The sequence below is a fragment of the Leopardus geoffroyi genome, chromosome C3 (genome assembly GCF_018350155.1).
Source record: "Leopardus geoffroyi isolate Oge1 chromosome C3, O.geoffroyi_Oge1_pat1.0, whole genome shotgun sequence".
NCBI classification, from domain to species: Eukaryota; Metazoa; Chordata; class Mammalia; order Carnivora; family Felidae; genus Leopardus; species Leopardus geoffroyi.
Window position 1 is genome coordinate 133,913,959 of NC_059338.1, and position 18,563 is coordinate 133,932,521.

Consider the following 18,563-nt stretch of genomic DNA (forward strand, 5'->3'; position numbering starts at 1 on the left):
TGATTGGGCCCTCAGTTTCCCAAGTCCAGCAAGGCTCATGGCTGGCTGGTCACTATTAGTAGTTCTGGAATCATTTCTTGTGATTCAGGAGCAGGTTAAGTTACCCAACATAGACTCTGTAGAGTTCAGAGAGCTGTTCCCCTGGTTGCTGCTGACCCCACAGAACAATCCTATTTGGGATAATACCAATGCAGTCAAGTTGGGCTTTTGTGATGAGGAAGGAGTGTCTTTTAAGTCTGCCAGAGATGGAGATGTAGGCTTTAACAAGGGGTGAAATAGGTGCAGGTGAATTTTGCAGGGTCCACTTATGCCTTTTCTCTCTCCCAGGTAGCCATTGGGAAGGTCAACCCATGGGACCCTCCCTAGGCCAGACTGGACCTGAATGAGGAAGAACACTCTGGCTTGTTTGTTTCACTCTGTGGGCCTGGCTTGTCTTAGAGTCAGTGCTTATTCATCAGAGACCTGGGATTTAGAACTCACATTTTGTCATTATTGGATCATGGGCGACAGCAGTCATGGGGTCCAGCTAATCACATATGCCATGGGTAAAGCCTTGAGCCCAGGGGAGAATTAACCCTGAATCTCAGGCTACTGTCCTTAACTGGCTGGAAAAGCCATGCAGGGCAGCTGAACAGGACCACAGAGACAGTGTGGGCAATGGCCAGGCCCAACATCTAATGAACTGTTACCAAAACTGATCACAAAATAAGTAAAACATAAGAGATGATTAAGATAAACGAAGACTCTTAAAAGAATATGTTGTTGAAAGGATACAAAAGGAAAGAGAAAGCCCTAAACATGAAATATAACATAAAAATCAGGGGTATAACAAAGTTTAAAATAAAGACAGTTTATAAAACTAAAAAATTAGCCTAATATAAATAGGGCTAAAAACATAAGCAAAGTTACGTAAGGTATGAGAAATAGAAGGCAACAGATAATTTGAAAAAAAAATTGATACTTAATTTTAAATTAAAATTCTTGAAAAAAATATTTATTTATTGATTGTTAAAATGTTTATTTTGAGAGAGAGAGAGAGCACATGCACACGTGGGTGGGGGAGGGGCAGAGCAAGGGAGAGAGAGAGAGAGACTCCCAAAGCAGGCTCAGTGCTGTCAGCACATAGTCCGATGTGGGTGGGGCTCGATCTCACAAACCCTGAGATCATGATCTGAGGTGAAATCAAGAGTCGGATGCTCACCCAGGTCGACAGCCACCCAGGCGCCCAGAAAAATATTATTAAAAGATTAAAATGCATTAAGAAGTACAGAAAAAGCAGCAGCTAAAACATTTTATGATGTAAAAGTGAAAAGAGGTATTAAATTAGAATAAAGGTTAAATCTACAAGAGAAAAGTTAAAAATGTGAAGGTAAATGGGATTAAAAGTGGAAGTTATGTGCTTTAATGTCGAAAGGCATAAATGATCACAAAATGGGGTAAAAAATAATTTAAGGAAGGTAAATGGGATTAAAAATAGAAGTTAATGTGCTTTAATGTAAAAGAGCATAAATGGTCACAAAATAGGGTAAACGATAATTTAAGAAGAAAATTAAAACGGAATGTCCAAAAGTAAACAGCTTGGGGAAAGGAAGTGAAGGAAGCAGGTCGGAAGCAGGTGATGAGACAGTTACCAAGTTGTTGGTGGGTCAGCCTTGCCCCAGAGTCGTTTCTTTGTCAAACCAGCCGTGATGTCCAGGATGGAGGCCAAGAGCTGGCCCCACCCTGCTGAAGGGCCCTTTCAGGCCCACTTCATTTAATAGTGGCTTCTTAGTTCCACAAAAGCTCACCCAGCTGAGGGTGGTTTGGGGTGGGGGCTGTAGTCCTCAGGCTGGGGTCTAGTTCCGTGGAGCATAGGTAATAACAAAGGGTTGAGATAATCTTCAGAGGAATACCCCCAATCAGACATTTGTGGTAGCAGATAGCTGGCATCAGTAAGGGGTTTTTGTAAAGATTTTTTAAAATGTGTATTTGTTTTTGAGAGAGAGAGAGGGAGAGAGAGGGAGAGAGGGAGAGGGGGAGGGGCAAAGAGAGAGGGAGAGAGAAAATCCCAAGCAGGCTTTGTGCTATCAGCGCAGAACTCACGAACTGTGAGATCATGATCTGAGCCGAAATCAAGAGTCGGATGCTTAAGTGACTGAGCCACCCAGGCGCCCCAGTGAGGGGTTATTAAAGAACGTATGTGATAGCCGCATGAAGGCTCATCATTTAGCTATGACAAATGTTTTAGAAGAATATTTATCGATATAAGAAATGTTTGAGATATTATGTGAAAAAAACATATACTTTTTAGTGTTTATTTTTGAGAGAGACAGACAGACAGAGTATAAGCAGGGGAGGGGCCAAGAGAGAGGGAGACACAGAATCTGAAGCAAACTCCAGGCTCTGAGCTCTCAGGACAGAGTCCCACGCGGGGCTTGAACTCATGAACCGTGAGATCATGACCTGAGCCAGAGTCAGACACTTATCCTACTGAGCCACTCTGGCACCCCCAAAAAACATAGTATACAATAATAAGTACTGTATAATTCCAGCTACTTAAAAAATTTATACAGTATATGAATAGTAAAAAGTATTTATTAGTATTATTACTATCATTATCTGGATAGTATGGATTGTTGGTGATATAGAAAAAAATTTTGTGTGTTCTTGAGAGTTTTCGCCATAAGAAATGCATATTATATTTTGTAATCATTAGGAAAAAAACCTTAAAAGTTATTTAAAAAGAATAATAGACACAGGCAAGCAAGGCACATTCTCAGCTTCAGGAAGATACCCTATACTGACCTTTGTGTGAAGAAAGAAAGGTCCGGATCTTGTCTTTCCCCATTCCCATCTGCCAAGCCCATTATCAAAACTAACTCCTGGATCAAAAGTTATGATTCCAGAAAAGATAATTTATCAAGGTAATATAAAGAAAAATGTGTCTTCCGTTAAATAATATATGTATTTGGCCTATACAAACTTAGTATTTAATAATATGTGTTAGAGGATGAATAGGTGATCATTCAACATATAAAAATACAACTTAATATTTCTTCAGTGTTTATCTTAGGCTAAGCACTTCATGTGCATAATGGAAGCAGAGATTCGAACCCGGGAGTTTGGAGTCTGTGATTTAACCACCACACAGTACTGTACACGATACAGCTCCTGCTCTCAAGGATGAAGAGCTACTTCAAAAGATAAGATATAAACATTTGAAGAGAGAAGTAGAAATTAAGGGCAAGGCATACTCAAATTTAAATGAACGGAATGGCCCAGGGTTCTCCCAAAGGGGAATGAAGCTGAATTGTGTACGAACCAGGAGGGGTGTGATACAGTCCACTGGGGTATAGGAAGAAAATTCTTCAGATGATTCTGATGTTCTAAAAGGACAACAGGCAGCAGCTAAGTAAAGGGCATGATTTGAAACCCAAATATAAATAGAGGCACAATCTCTAAAGTTCTTTGTTTTTGGATGCTCTTAACTGGGGTTAACTGTGACATAAATATACAATATGACTGAAATTAGACAACTCTTGAAACTTGGAACTTGTAGTTCTTTCTATTGCTGGTTCACTGGATAGCCTGTACTCCCAGTATAAGCTCCTCATCGGGAGAGAAAACCAATAACAGTATCATCACATCTGATGAAACACAGACAAAAACATGGAACTATAACCCGACAGTGATTAGCTGATATCTCAAGAGCTGATGTATGCTGAAGAAGGCTCTTATCCCTGACATCTACTGTTGTTAATAACAGCAGAGCGTTCACTGGGAGTGGGAAAGGTAATGAATAATGGGAGCGAAATGAGTTTCATGCCTCCTACACTACTTTTGTCAGTGAATACCACTGGCAAGATCCCTGCCCTTCTGGATCTTATGTTCTAGACAGGGAGGACAGGTGATAAACAAGATGAACAAAGGAAATGTAGAGTGTATTGGGTGCCAACGTATGCTAAGGAGAAAAATAAAGCAGAGAGAGGGTGGGAAGCATTGGGGAAAAGGTTTTTAAAGTTTTAGATAGGATGGCCAAGCAAGGCCTTGGTGGGAAGGAACTACTTGAATTCCTATTTGGAGGAAGTAAGGGAATGTACCGTGTGGCTCTCTGGGAAAGAGACACCTGCACACAATTACACACGTGCACACAGGCACGCACAATCCAAGCGCTAACACCCTCAGGTGGGAATGTGCCTGGGAGGGTGAAGAGAGAAGTCAGTTTGACTGGAGCTGAGTGAACAAGGAAAAGGATAGGAGACGAGCAGAGAGACCATAGGGGGTGGTGCAAAGGTGTGGGCAGATCCTTGCAGCCATATAAAAGGATTTTGGCTTTTCTTGCCAGCACGATGGGAAGCCACTGGAGGGTGTGAGCAAAGAAGTGACATGACCTGGCTCATGTTTCTGAAGGATTGTTAGGGCTGCTGTGTTGAAAATTCATTGTAGGGAGGAAGAGAGTAGCAGGAATACCACCAGCTGGAAGGCCTGGAGCCATTTTCCAGATGAGTGACGTTGGTGGCTTGGGCCAAGGTAGAGGCATGGGGAAGAGGCTGTGTGTTTATGTGATGTGATGGTAGAACCAGCGGGGTTTACTGATATATCAGGTGCAAGCTATGAGAGCGAGGCTGATGGTAAGTACACGTTGCTTATACAGAAAAGTACACTGTGGGTAGATGTTTAAAGTTTTTTTTTTTTTTAAATTATTTATTGGACTTACATCCAAGTTAGTTAGCATACAGTACAACAATGATTTCAGGTGTAGATCCCTTAATGCCCCTTACCCGTTTAACCCATCCCCCCTCCCACAACCCCTCCCGTAACCCTCAGTTTGTTCTCCATATTTATGAGTCTCTTCTATTCTGTCCCCCTCCCTGTTTTTATATTGTTTTTGTTTCCCTTCCCTTATGTTCATCGGTTTTGTCTCTTAAAGTCCTCCTATGAGTGAAGTGATATGATTTTTGTCTTTCTCTGACTAATTTCACTTAGCGTAATACCCTCCGGTTCCATCCATGTAGTTGCAAACGTCAAGATTTCATTCTTTTTGATTGCCAAGTAATACTCCATTGTATATATATCCCACATCTTCTTTATCCATTCATCAGTCGGTGGACATTTGGGTTCTTTCCATACTTTGGCTATTGTTGATACCTCTGCTATAAACATTGGGATGTGTGTGCTCCTTCGAAACAGCACACCTGTATCCCTTGGATAAATGCCTAGTAGTGCAATCACTGGGTTGTAGGGTAATTCTATTTTTAATTTTTTGAGGAACCTCCATACTGTTTTCCAGAGGGGCTGCACCAGCTTGCATTGCCACCAACAATGCAAAAGAGATCCTCTTTCTCCTCATCCTCACCAACATCTGTTGTTGCCTGAGTTGTTAGTGTTAGCCATTCTGACAGGTGTGAGGTGGTATCTCAGTGTGGTTTTGATTTGTATTTGCCTGATGATGAGTGAAGTTGAGCATTTTTTCATGTGTCGGTTGGCCATCTAGATGTCTTCTTTGGAGAAGTGTCTATTCATGTCTTTTGCCCATTTCTTCACTGGATTATTTGTTTTTTGGGTGTTGAGTTTGATAAGTTCTCTATAGATTTTGGATTCTAACCCTTTATCTGATATATCGTTTGCAAAAATCTTCTCCTATTATGTTGGTTGCCTTTTAGTTTTGCTGATTGTTTCCTTTGCTGTGCAGAAGCTTTTTATTTTGATGAGGTCCAAATAGTTCATTTTTGAAGCTTTTTTTTTTAATGTTTATTTGTTTATTTTGAGAGAGAGAAAGAGAGAGAGAGCACAAGCAGGGGAGAGGCAGAGAGAGAGAGAGAAGGAGAGAGAGAATCCCAAGCACGTTCCATGCTGTCACATAGAGCCCACCTGACACAGGTCTCGATCTCACGAACTGTGAGGTGATGATCTGAACTGAAATCTAGAGTCTGGCACTTAACGCACTGAGTCACCCAGGCACCCCTGTGGTAAATGTTTAAAAACTCTTACCAATAGAGATGGGTGATGAAAAAGTGTGGAGGCCGCTGGAATAGACAGAGGAGGAGGTCTCTGAGGAGACAGAGACCACTCAGGGGAGGACAGGCAGTACTGGACTTGGTTAGGCCTTGAAGAACAGGTAGGATTCAGACAGACAGGGAAGCCTGGGGGCACGGTGGGTCTTCAAGGGAAGAGAGGTGGCTCTGCCCAGGTCTGTCTGAGAGTCAGTCTGCCTGGAGCCCTGAGTGCAGTCAGTAGGTTTGAAGAGTAAAATGGCAGGAGGAGGCCAACTCGTCCCACCCTTGAACTCCAGAGCAGTTTGGACTTTCTTCAAGCAGTGGTGGTTGGTGGGTGGGTGGCGATTGAGAATTTTTGACTGGGAGGGTGAGTGATATGAATTTGTGTCAACAATTTGCCCCTCTAATAAGCTCTGAATGAGTTCTACTGGTTAATCAATTAATAAATGTTAGCTCAGTGGCCAGAAGAATTTATTTACCAAATAGGACCATGTCAACGAGTTATTATATATCTCTATCTCTATCTATAGTGTTATATATTTATTGATTTATAGATATATAGTATAGTCACGACACTATTATAGAGAGCATAATATGTAATACAATTATATAGATATATGTGTATATATATGTTAGTGTGAATGATTCAGTTGGCCTAGTGTTTGCTAGATATTACAAATAAACTTTTTCTGATTACATAGCTGAATTTTAAAAAGTTTTATCTGTATTTGAAAAAGTAGTTAAGTTTGGGCTCCCGGGTGGCTCAGTCGGTTAAGCCTCCGACTTCGGCTCGGGTCATGATCTCACGGTTCATGAGTTCGAGCCCCACATTGGGCTCTGTGCCGACAGTTGAGAGCCTGGAGGCTGCTTCGGATTCTGTGTCTTTCTCTCTCTCTGCCCCTTCCCCCCTTTGTGTGTGTGTGTGTGTGTGTGTGTGTGTGTGTGTGTGTGTTTGTGCGCGCGTGCACTCTCTCTCTCTCTCTCAAAAATAAACAAATATTTAAGAGAAGTTAAAGAGTAGTTAAGTTTTTTTGGAGATGTTATTTAATTGGTGTTCCATTCGCCATGTAATTGCGAGGTCTTGCCAGCACACATCCTGCACCGTGCTGCTTGGCATTCCGAGATGCTGCACTCAAGTGCCCCAGGCATAAACAGGATGGCGGAAATACCCTTTTCCCTGTCTGTGTTTGTAAGACAGTCTCTTTCATGCCAGAAGAACTATTTTGGGAAGATGATTCATGTCACATTTTGGCCTCATTACAGTTTTAAGTTGTAAATGGTGCTGATTTGCCTGGAGGTGTAAACATAAATTTTATCTTCATATGCATATGGGTAAAACTGAAAAAGCATTTTTTATTCTCGGGTTCCGTTTCAGGCTATAAACAGAGAGGTTAACAAGATATTTATCAAAATTCTAATTTTGTTTTATTAAAAGTATGCTTCCAAAGGAATACCAGTTACTTGTGGCTGTGCTTCCATTCTCCATTTCCAAACACAGATGGAGAAGTCGAAGCACCTAATGTCTTTTGTTACAAGCAGACGATTCTGTAAAATAAACACGGCACTTTCTCTTATGAAATAGTGTGAAAAATGGGAACAGGTGTTAAATTACTGTCTGTAGTGATAAGTAACAGGAGGTACAAGTTTATTCAAAGTTTATTTAGGTGCAGGTGATAAAGTAAGGTGGAGCTAGTCTGATTACTCAGATTTTCTTTTTGGTAAATATGGTACTATTTATTTTTTTATTTCTTATTTTTTTAATGTTTTACTTATTTTTAAGACAGAGAGAAACAGAGCATGAGTGGGGATGGGGCAGAGAGAGAGGGAGACACAGAATCTGAAACTCCAGGCTCTGAGCTATGAGCACAGAGCCCGACATGGGGCTTGAACTCATGAACTGTGAGATCATGATCTGAGCTGAAGTTGGATGCTTGACCAACTGAGCCACCCCAATATGGTGCTATTTAAAGGGTATGGAAAACTAGTTATTTATTCAGTAGCTTAAATGCATGATGGCAACAGAAGTGAGAAATATGTAACACCTGAGGGTTTTTTTTTTTTTGAGGTTTATTCTAGAGAGAGAGAGAGAGAATGAGCAGGGGAGGGGCAGAGGGAGAGGAGAGAGGGAGATACAGAATCTGAAGCAGGCTCCAGGCTCTGAACTGTCAGCACAGAGCCTGACACATGGCTTGAACTCAAGAACTGTGAAATCATGACCTGAGCCAAAGTCGGACACTTCACCAATGAGCCACCCAGGTGCCTCAACACCTGAGTTTATCATGCCTTGCATCCAAGAGTATCTTAAAAGTGTTTATAGATTTCTCCCCAAATAACTAAATTTTAGCAGGAAAAAAAATGGGTTTGGAATGTGTGGCTAGATTTTTCTACGATTTTCAAGGAATTTCATATCCTACCTCAAAATTTAAAAATTGACAAAATTATTTTTTTATTTGAAATCACAGCAGTCAAAACAATATAAAGGCATGACAGTGAATTTATTGTTATTTTTTCTAATGTTTATTTGTTTTTGAGACAGAGAGAGACAGAGCATGAGCAGGGAAGGGGCAGAGAGCGAGGGAGACACAGAATGTGAAGCAGGCTCCAGGCTCCGAGCTGTCAGCACAGAGCCCGTTGTGGGGCTTGAACTCGTCAACTGCGAGATCATGACCTGAGACAAAGTCAGACACTCAACCGACTGAGCCACCCAGGCACCCCTAATTTATTGTTATGTTTTGCTCTAAGCCCATTTTGATGGCCAAATTGTTTTTTGGATAGAATGAAAACCTTTCTGATCTACTGACAGAACCCCTTCCCCTCCTGTTTTGGTCATGTGCTTTAAAAAGTTATTTTTTCATTCAGCTGTGGGTTCCTGCTATCCATTTGGACCTTCTCACTCATGCCATTTAACGAGATTTATGAATCTTTAACTAAGGTTCCTCAATTCACAAGAAACCAAATGCATTGGAAGCTCTTCTTTGATTCTAAAGTGGTGGTTTGAAAAATATTCATGATTTGAGGGGGCTTGAGCACCTTTGCCAATTCAATTAAATCCAGCTTCATGGCAGAATCTGGCCTTGGTCCACTCGTTCTGTTAGAATCTTCCAGCTGTGACAAGTGACTTCTACTTTTTTTTCCTTCTTATCTTGAAATGACCTTGTATTTATTTATTTATTTTTATTTATTTATTTTTTAATCTTGACACTACGTTTCATCTTCTCTTGGTTATCCAGTGACTGCTCATTAACTAGCACTTTCAGAAATTTAAATTTAGTGGGGCCGAGCACTTACATTAAAAAAAACAAACAAAAGCAACCGAAAAGCTGTCCAGATGATTCTGATGTTCTAAAAGGACAACAGGCAGCAGCTAAATAAAGGGCATGATTTGAAACCCAAATATAAATAGAGGCACAATCTCTAAAGTTCTTTGTTTTTGGATGCTGTTGACTGGGTTTAACCGTGACATATAAATGGAATGACTGAAATTAGACAGCTCTTGAAATTTAAGTAACACGTTGCTGTATTTCATGTTTCCCCTTCTGTCTTCTCAGCCATCATGTATGTCATGGGAGCACTTGGTCCTGCAGTGGGATATTTATTAGGTGGACTTCTTATTGGGTTTTATGTCGATCCCAGAAATCCTGTTAACCTTGATCAGAGTGACCCTCGTTTCATTGGAAACTGGTAAGAACTGTTTACTAAATTTTTCATTTCACTTATTATTATTTTTTTATAATTTTTTTAATGTTTCTATTTATTTTTGAGACAGAGACAGAGCATGAGCAGGGGAGGGGCAGAGAGAGAGAGGGAGACACAGAATCTGAAGCAGGCTCCAGGCTCTGAGCTGTCAGCACAGAGCCTGATGTGGGGCTTGAACCCATGTACTATGAGATCATGACTTGAGCCAAAGTTGGACGCTTAACTGACTGAGCCACCCAAGCGCCCCTATTTCACTTATTATTAATGATAGTTCATGTTGTGGTACTCTTACAGTTAAAATAATTTCCCCCAAGGGAATATGAAAAACAGCTGAAAGTCACCCAGGATGGGGTGGAAGGCAGAATAGTTAATCCTCCAGAGATATCCATGTCCTAATCTCCAGAGCCTATGGATGTGTTGGCTTATATGGCAAGACACTTTGCAGATGTGATTAAGGGGTCTTGAGACAGGGAAACTATCCTCATGACAGGAATGGGCCCTGTGTAATCACAGGGGTCCCTATAAGGGTAAGAGGGAGACAGGAGGGTCTGACTGAGAGAAGATATGGTGATTGAAGCAGAGGTTGGAGCCACATTCTTTGGAGATGGAGGAAGATTCTATGAGCCAAGGAACACACTCAGACTCTAGAAGCTAGGAAACCCAAGGAAATAGTTTTTTTCCCCTAGAGCCTCCAAAAGGAATGCAGCCTTGCCAGCCCACTTGAGACTGTTGATCGCCAGAACTATAAGATACCACGTTTAAGTAGTTTTAAACCCTAAGGGTGGGGTAGTTATAGCAGCAATGGGAAACTAGTGCTGAGGGCTTGGGAACATTGGCTTAATCCAATCCTTCTTTAGGGTTGAGGCATTTTCTGCTATAAATAGCAGAGTGGAGGAGGAGAAGGTGGCTGTGTTGGGGCTTTCCTGTGTCCTAGCTTTCATTATCTTTGCTGTGTCCTAGCTTTCATTATCTTTGCTGTGTCCTAGCTTTCATTATCTTTGCTGTGCCTTTTAAAAAAATATTTTCCTCCCACTTCCTTATTATATCTGTGTTTCTGCTTTGTCAGCCCTCCCCGACTGCCCCAAACTCCAGCCCCCTCTTTTCCATTGTCACACTGTTAGTGAATCTTTTCACTCAGTAATTGTTTTTCCAACGAGTGCTAGAGATTTAGCTGTTCTCTCACTTGTAGCCCTTAATTGTCTTGCTAAATAAGTAATCTTGAGGACTTAGAATGAGAACTCCAACTTTGGATGTTAGGTTATTCATCCACACAGCCAGGACTGTGTTGAGTTCTTCATTGTCCTCAACTTGCACATAAGTTATTTCTTCATGATAGCAAGCACCAACCAAAAAGTATTGGCTTCCTGAGTTCATTTAACATGGATTAGTAATAGGTATACACTGACAAGAAATGCTCATTTTATAATAAAGAGAATAGTTCACTATTAGAAATTAGTGTCAACTGATTACTTTCCAAAGAGTTTCTTAGAGCATTTTTGTTACCTATGCATTTCATTATAAGATAATCTCATAACTCTTAAGTACATGAGAATAATGCTTAACACTGTCTATTTTCAAAGCAGTTAAGAAATATCAATTAAGTTACATAACACTTCTCTTTTCATAAGTAATGCTCTTTGAAGATGGATGTGCTAAGATCTAGATGAACTTGGACTGGTAGAATTTGTAAATCATACAAAAGGAAGTTCCCTTGTCAGCATTAGGGGAATAACACAGGAGTTTTAAGTTCTTAACCAATAGTGAAATTTTTGGTCTCAACTACTGTTTTCTTTACAGTTCTGAAATAAATCAGAGTAAGGATTTTTTTTTATTCTCGGAAAAGTGGATTATTAAAATATGTTTATGAACATTCAATGTATATTTTGTGTTATATTTAGATGTCTGTGAAAAGAGCATGTCAACAAAGGGAACATCTAGAGGGAGGGGGAAAGATGAAGAGGACCAAATTGGGGGCAGGGAGAAGGAAAGAGATACGAGCTTCAGGCTCATAAGTACTTTATGCTGACTTTTAATTTTTCATTTCATTTCATTTCATTTCATTTCATTTCATTTCATTTCATTTCATTTCATTTCATTTTTTAATGTTTATTTATTTTTGAGAGAGAGGGAGAGAGAGACAAAGAATGAGCAGGGGAGGAGCAGAGAGGGAGGGAGACACAGAATCTGAAGCAGGCTCTAGGCTCTGAGCTGTCAACACAGAGCCCAACACAGGCCTCGAACTCATGAACTGTGGGATCATGACCTGAGCTGAAGTCAGACACTTAATCGCCTGAGCCACCCATGTGCCCCATATACTGACTTTTTAAAGTTTTCTAGTAGACATCACTCCAATTGGTAGCAAAGTAGAGTGATTAAGAGCGCAGACTCTGAAGCCATATTCTCCTGGGTTTAAATCTTAGTCTGCCACCTAATAGCTGTGTGACCTTGGAGGAAGTTACTTAACTTCTCTGTGCCTCAGTTGTTGGTTTAATTTTTTAATTTTTATTTATTAAAAAATTTTTAAGATGTTTTATTTATTTTTGAGAGAGAGAGCACAAGCAGGGGAAGGGCAGAGAGAGAGGGGGACAGAGGATCGCAAGCAGGCTCTGCGCTGACAGCAGCGAGCCTGACGCAGGGCTCAGACTCACGAACCACAAGATCAAGACCTGAGCTGAGGTTGGACACTCAATGGACTGAGTCACCCAGGTGCCCCTCAGTTGTTGGTCTTAAAAAACGCCATAAAATAGAAGTAATTGCAGTAGCTACTTCATAGGGTTGTTATGGGGAATAGAAGGGTCTGTATCTGTGGAGCTTTAAATAATTCTTGCTATGGGTGCCTGGGTGGCTCAATTGGTTAAGCGTCTGACTTTGGCTCAGGGCATGATCTTGCGTTCCGGGGGTCAGGCCCCATGTCCAGCTCTGTGCTAACAATGAGGAGCCTGGAGCCTGCTTCAGATTCCGTGTCTCCCTGTCTCTCTGCCTCTCCTCCGCTCTCAATCTGTCTCTCAAAAATAAATAAACATTAAAACTTTTTTTTTAAAAAAGAGAAAAAAGAATAGTTCTTGTTACATGGTATGTGTTAGCTATTTTTCAGTTCTTTGAATTTAATAAATGTTCAGGAACTTTTATTTATTTTATTACAAAATTTTTAAAAAACGTTTTTATTTAGTTTTGAGAGAGAGAGAGAGAGAGAGAGAGCATGAGCAGGGGAGGGGAAGAGAGAGAGTGGGTGGGAGACACAGAATCTGAAGCAGACTCTAGGCTCTGAGCTGTCAGCACAAAGCCTGACAGAGGGTCCCAATTCATGATCCGCGAGATCATGACCCGAGCCAAAGTCGGACGCTTACCTGGGTGAGCCACCCAAGAGCCCCTATTTATTTTAATGGTCCAATATTAGTTGTATACATGATAAAAGTTGTCAATGTAGAACTGTATAATAAAGATCTCTTTAAAAATTGAATTTTATTTATCAAGTAGCTTAGTTTATAATAGACTTTTACCTTGACCAGAAACGAGGTATTTGATACAATGTTATTTAATCCAATGCCTAGTAGTAATGATGGATTTTTCAATAACTATATACTGAGAGAGTGAAGGAAGGCATGAATAATGCTAATGTTTATGGGGTGATGACTGTGTGTCAAACATTGTACTAAGTGCTTCACAGACATTTTTGTTTAAGCCTCGTATTTAGGCCTACATACACAACAACCATATGTAGTCACTAATGCCCACTTTACAGATGAGGAAATTGACGCACAGTGATTTGAATAACTTGCCCAAAGCCTTGGAGGCAGTGAGAGCTGGGGGATAAGAAACAGTCCAAGGCGAAGCTCTTAGTCAGTATACTTAACTGGCTCCACTTTGTGAGTCGTCTCTGAGTAATGCTTCATGAAAGAGACTTAGGGACTCTGGTTTCTCAGTTTTAGCTCTTACTGATGGTCTTTTGCTAACATATAGCACATACTTTCTGTCTTCCTCAGCTTTTCTTGGGGTCTTCTTTGGCTCTGTGATTAGATCATGCATTTTGTCAATGCTACTGAAGACCATTGAAGAATATGGGCCAGCTTGCTCTGCTTTGAAAAGACCCCAAACTTTTATTTTTGTTTATTTGCTATAATTTTTCCCTTCCTTCTGTTATTTACTCTTATTCTGGACTACTATAAGTGTATTTTTTTTTAAATGTTTATTTATTTATTTGAGAGAGAGAGAGAGAGCACAAGCAGGGGAGGGGCAGAGAGAAAAAGAGAGAGAGAATCCCAAGCAGGCTCTGTGCTGTCAGTGCAGAGCCTAACGCAGCAGTCTCACAAACCATGAGACTATGACCTGAGTTGAAATCCAGAGTTGGACGCTTAACTGGCTGTGGCCACCCAGGTGCCCCAACTATAAGTCTATCTTAAATGTTTGCATATAATTTTCATTTGATATCTCTGCGTGGAGGTGGGTAGTGTTGCTGAATACAGATCTACATAACAAAAACAAAACTAGCTACTTTGAATTGATTGCTGATTTGGGGGCAGGCATTTTTTTAGGTCCACCGTATGCATTGTCTTATTAATTCTGATGACGTCAAAAAGCAGCTAGTAGTATTCTTCTTTCAGATGAGAAAGCTGGTTTGGAAAAGTGAAATAATTTCCCCAGGATCTTAGAGCTAGTAAGTGGTAAAGACAAGACAAAACTCATGTTTGTCTGAAGCCACAGCTCTAGAACTGTCCCTTATATTGCGCTATCTGTCCTGTTCTGGTCTAGGGAACTGAGGGAGTTCAAGGGACTTGAATGTAGCATGTGCGGAAAGGTGGTAGATAAGGAGGGACGGATCAGCAAAGGCCCCATAAGCAGTGAGTTACTACAGGGCCAGATAGGATCGTAGCCATGTTCTCTGTAGACAGATGACTTTATTTTTTAAAACCTATCTCATTCAATGTTATTTATTCAGGATTTTCAGCACCTAATCTGTGTCAGGCACTGGGTTCTTGATTGTACACTGAATAATTGAAATTGCTAGAAGTCTGCTCTGAGCAATCTTCTCAAAATAAAGCCTTTTTTTCTGATTGTTTATAAATCTTTATTTGATATAACTTTAAGTATCTTTGAAAATAGCACACTGGATTATTAATGACTGGTTTATGGAATTATTTGAAATTATTCTGTCAGCAAAAGTGTGACCTTTTTAGCAGCTGATAACAGTACTTTAATAGAAACGCTATTTTTGAATGAATTTTTACTTTTCTATTGATCTGTATTCTTTTTTTAATATATATATATATATTTAATGTTTATTTATTTATTTTGAGAGAGAGAGGGAGCACAAGCAGGGGAGGGGCAGAGAGAGAGGGAGAGGGAGAATCTCAAGCAGGTTCTGCCCTGTCAGTGCAGAGCTCAGCGTGGGGTTTGATCTCACAAACCATGAGATCATGCCCTGAGCCGAAATCAAGAATCAGACGCTTAACCGACTGAGCCACTCAGATGCCCCGATCTACATTCTTAATGGATGATTAATATTCTTAATGGATGATGATTAATGTTGATTTCAACACCGATGCTTAGAATGCTGCTTGCATCCAGGTTGCAACTATAGGAATGTGCTGATACAGAAGTCAGAGTCTGAGCATTAAGAACCTGAAAGCTTTAAGGACAGAGATTAGAGGCAAGGAGTCAGTATGTAAGAAAGTGGCAACCCTGTTAGGTAGGATCAGAAGCCTCTACTTGCTTTGCTAAGAAAGGGTTGACAGGGGACTGAGAGATCGCGCCTGAGGAATTATGCAAGCAAGAAGCCCAAGGCCTTAACTAGAATTTGAGTTCTACTCTCTACATTTGCTTTCTGCTCTTTGCAGCATGGCAACCTCAGATGAATTCAATGACAGACTCTCAATTCTACATAGCTCAAGGTCTGCTTCTCCAAGGTCTGCTTCCCCTGTGTCTGTTTCTAACACACATTTCCTTTATCTGAATGTTTATAGCATTCATAGTCTATACCACATGATCTAACACTTAATTGTATACGTTCATGCATTCCTTGGAGATTGTTTCTTATATTTTTAGCTCCTTTACAACTAGGTAAGTTCTTGAAGGCAGTGATCAAACATAAGTGTCTTCGGTGGCCCTCATGATTAACTATGGTAAGGGCCAGCTAAGAGGCTCAATATATTCTGAAATTCTTGCAGAAAAATATTTGAATGCCATTAGCAATTTAAAATACATTTCACATGAGGTAAGGATGGTTTTCTGTAAGAAAAATGTGTCTATTTTGGTCCACAAAGCATGCTGAGAGAGTCTGTGTTATTTTCTTATTATACTTATGAGTTATTGATTTATTTTTTATTTCTTGATTTATTGTAAAATGCACATTATAGCAGAACTAACAAATATTTGAATAAAATTCTAGTCAGGTTGCTAATTATAATGTTCATTATCATACTAGTATAATTATTGGGCAGATTTCTCATTTATAACATAGAAAGGGAGGATTCCCGTGCTTTCTTAGTTTGTCCAACTTCCTATTGCTTTACAGTTGTTGAAGGTAAAAAATTTTCCCTGGAGAATTTTATTACCATGAACTTCTACTTTGCTAATTTGTTCTCACTCATAATACAAAGGCCATAAATGCTATTCCCATTTCCCAATTTTTTAGGTGGAGTGGATTCCTCCTTTGTGCCATTGCAATGTTTCTTGTGATATTCCCAATGTTTACTTTTCCAAAAAAGCTTCCTCCTCGACACAAGAAAAAGAAAAAGAAAAAATTTTCTGCTGATGTTGTTAGTGACGATGACGTTATGAAGGAGAAATCAAACAATAGTGAACAAGTGGACAAAAAAGTTTCTTCTATGGGATTTGGAAAGAATGTCAGAGGTAAAGTATATCTTTTGAGAAAATATGTGTGCAGTTATTTTATTTTATCTTATTTTTATCTGTGTGTGTTTATTTATTTATTTATTTATTTATTCATTCATTTATTTATTTAGTGCATGGTATTTTAGATCAGTGCTACTCAAACTGTGGTCCAAGGCCAGTGCTATCCACCAACTGCTACTGGCTTGTGATAAGTACTGAAAGTTTGAGTAAATGTTGAGAAACGTTTAAAGATATTTGACAATAACTTTATGCCTGTTGAATCTAATAAGGATAACAAACTTAGTTTGCATTTTGTATGGTAAACATTTTATTTTCTTATAGTTCATCTTTAATATATTTTGCAAAAGTATCAGTATATGACAGCCTGGAAACATCAATTCAAAAATAGTTCTTCATCACAGATTGTTTGAGAAGCACTGATATAGACCCTAAAGATACAGATATTTATGTATGTCATTTACTGTAAGTAGAGATGTCTGACTTTTAAAATACTGCATTGTATGATGAATGGTTTTTTTCCAGAGGAACAGTGGGTTTGGTGATGTGTGGCCTGATCCTTACCTAAAAGTAAAATCTAATACTGGGTAGCAATCTCATTTAACAGTGGCTCTGTCAGATGCTTGTAAGTGGCCATAGAATGGGCCTCTAAACATCAGTGTAAAAACATCCAGAAAGTTTCAGAGATGTGTACGGGTCTATTTTTCATTTTTATTTGTCTTAAAATTAAAGACTAGATTAGGCAATCTCAAACCCAAACAAATTAATTTTAACCAGGCAATATTTGTTCAGTGTTCAGTCTATCTGTTGAGTGACAGTAAGTCCCTCTGAGTCAAGAAAACTATAATACCACATTCCCATTAATTTCAGCCTTTTAATCCCTGAGTTGATTTTTTTTTTCTTCTTGAAATTATGAAGCATAGGATTTACCAAGTGCTTACATCAGTCAAGATTGTTTTAGGTAAAATTTTCCTAGGCACATATCCTCTTACTTTGATTATATACACACTAAAGTCAAAGAGGAACTTTTTAGGCCTAGAAGGAAGTTACTAATATATTATGGAATAGTCCCTGCAGTCAAAGAAAAATAATAGTTAGATCGGACTTTTTTTAAGACCATATTTTTGCAAAACAAGTGAAGTCACATTTCTTTGAAAATGGTCCTTCCCAGTTAAGTTTTAGACCTGCCTCCTCTACTCCCCTTCCCCCTGCAATTATTTTGTGACAGTGTGTACTTTTGGAACTGCAAAAATTACTCTGCTCTAATAGCATCAAGTATTCTTTGGATGCTAGTGTGACCTGAGCTCTTATCATGTGGGCCAACCCATCATTTTCATGGGTGTATTATGGATCCTGTTGGCTATTAGCAAAGGAGTAATTTTTTTTTTTTATAACTTGATAGAGAGCAAGACTGATATTAAAGAATATACAACACAAGAATAGACAGAGTCTTTTTAAAAAAATATTTATTTATTTGAGAGAGAGAGAGAGAGAGCATTTGAACAGGGGAAGGGCAGAGAGAGAGGGATGGAGAGAATCCCAAGCAGGCTCCATGCTGTCAGCACTGAGCCCCCAGGGCTTGATCTTACAAAACTGTGAGATCATGACATGAGCCGAAATCGAGAGTTGGACACTTGATTGACTGAGCCACCCAGGTGCCCCAACTTAGAGTCTTAATTTATAAAGAATATAAAGTAGAGTCAAAGGGAAAATAAAGACATAGGTAAGCTAAGATTGTATATTTTATAGCTTAGGGGTAGATGCTTAAATGTGAAATATATGCTGTCTTGGATAGTAGAGAAAAGGAAGAGAAGACTGATATCAAACACCAACAACAGATATGACTGGAGGGGGGGATGGCGTTCCTTTGGAGGATGCAGTGTAGACAATGATGTTCATGTCCCGTCTCCCTCTGGGACCTTACTGTCTTTGTGGCGGAGGCCTGCTGGCTGCTGGTACCTTCCTGAAGGTCTGCAGGTCTTTCTTGCCTGAGGATTTTCTTTGTGGGCTGGGAAACCTCTTGGCTCCTACTTGAGCCTGGTA

General features: G+C 39.7%; 1 protein-coding gene across 4 annotated transcripts in view; it reads left to right on the forward strand.

Annotated features, from left to right (window-relative positions):
• SLCO5A1 (solute carrier organic anion transporter family member 5A1) overlaps window positions 1–18,563 on the forward strand; it is a 211,294-nt gene that overhangs the window by 113,291 nt on the left and 79,440 nt on the right. For all 4 annotated transcript variants that reach the window (XR_006706594.1, XM_045454978.1, XM_045454977.1 and 1 more), the window contains exons 3-4: window positions 9,524–9,656; window positions 16,303–16,520. Coding sequence is in view for 3 of the 4 variants with exons in the window: in XM_045454978.1 (XP_045310934.1) it covers window positions 9,524–9,656; window positions 16,303–16,520 (351 nt within the window). In the remaining variant the exon portion in view is untranslated. The remainder of the gene's footprint in view (window positions 1–9,523; window positions 9,657–16,302; window positions 16,521–18,563) is intronic.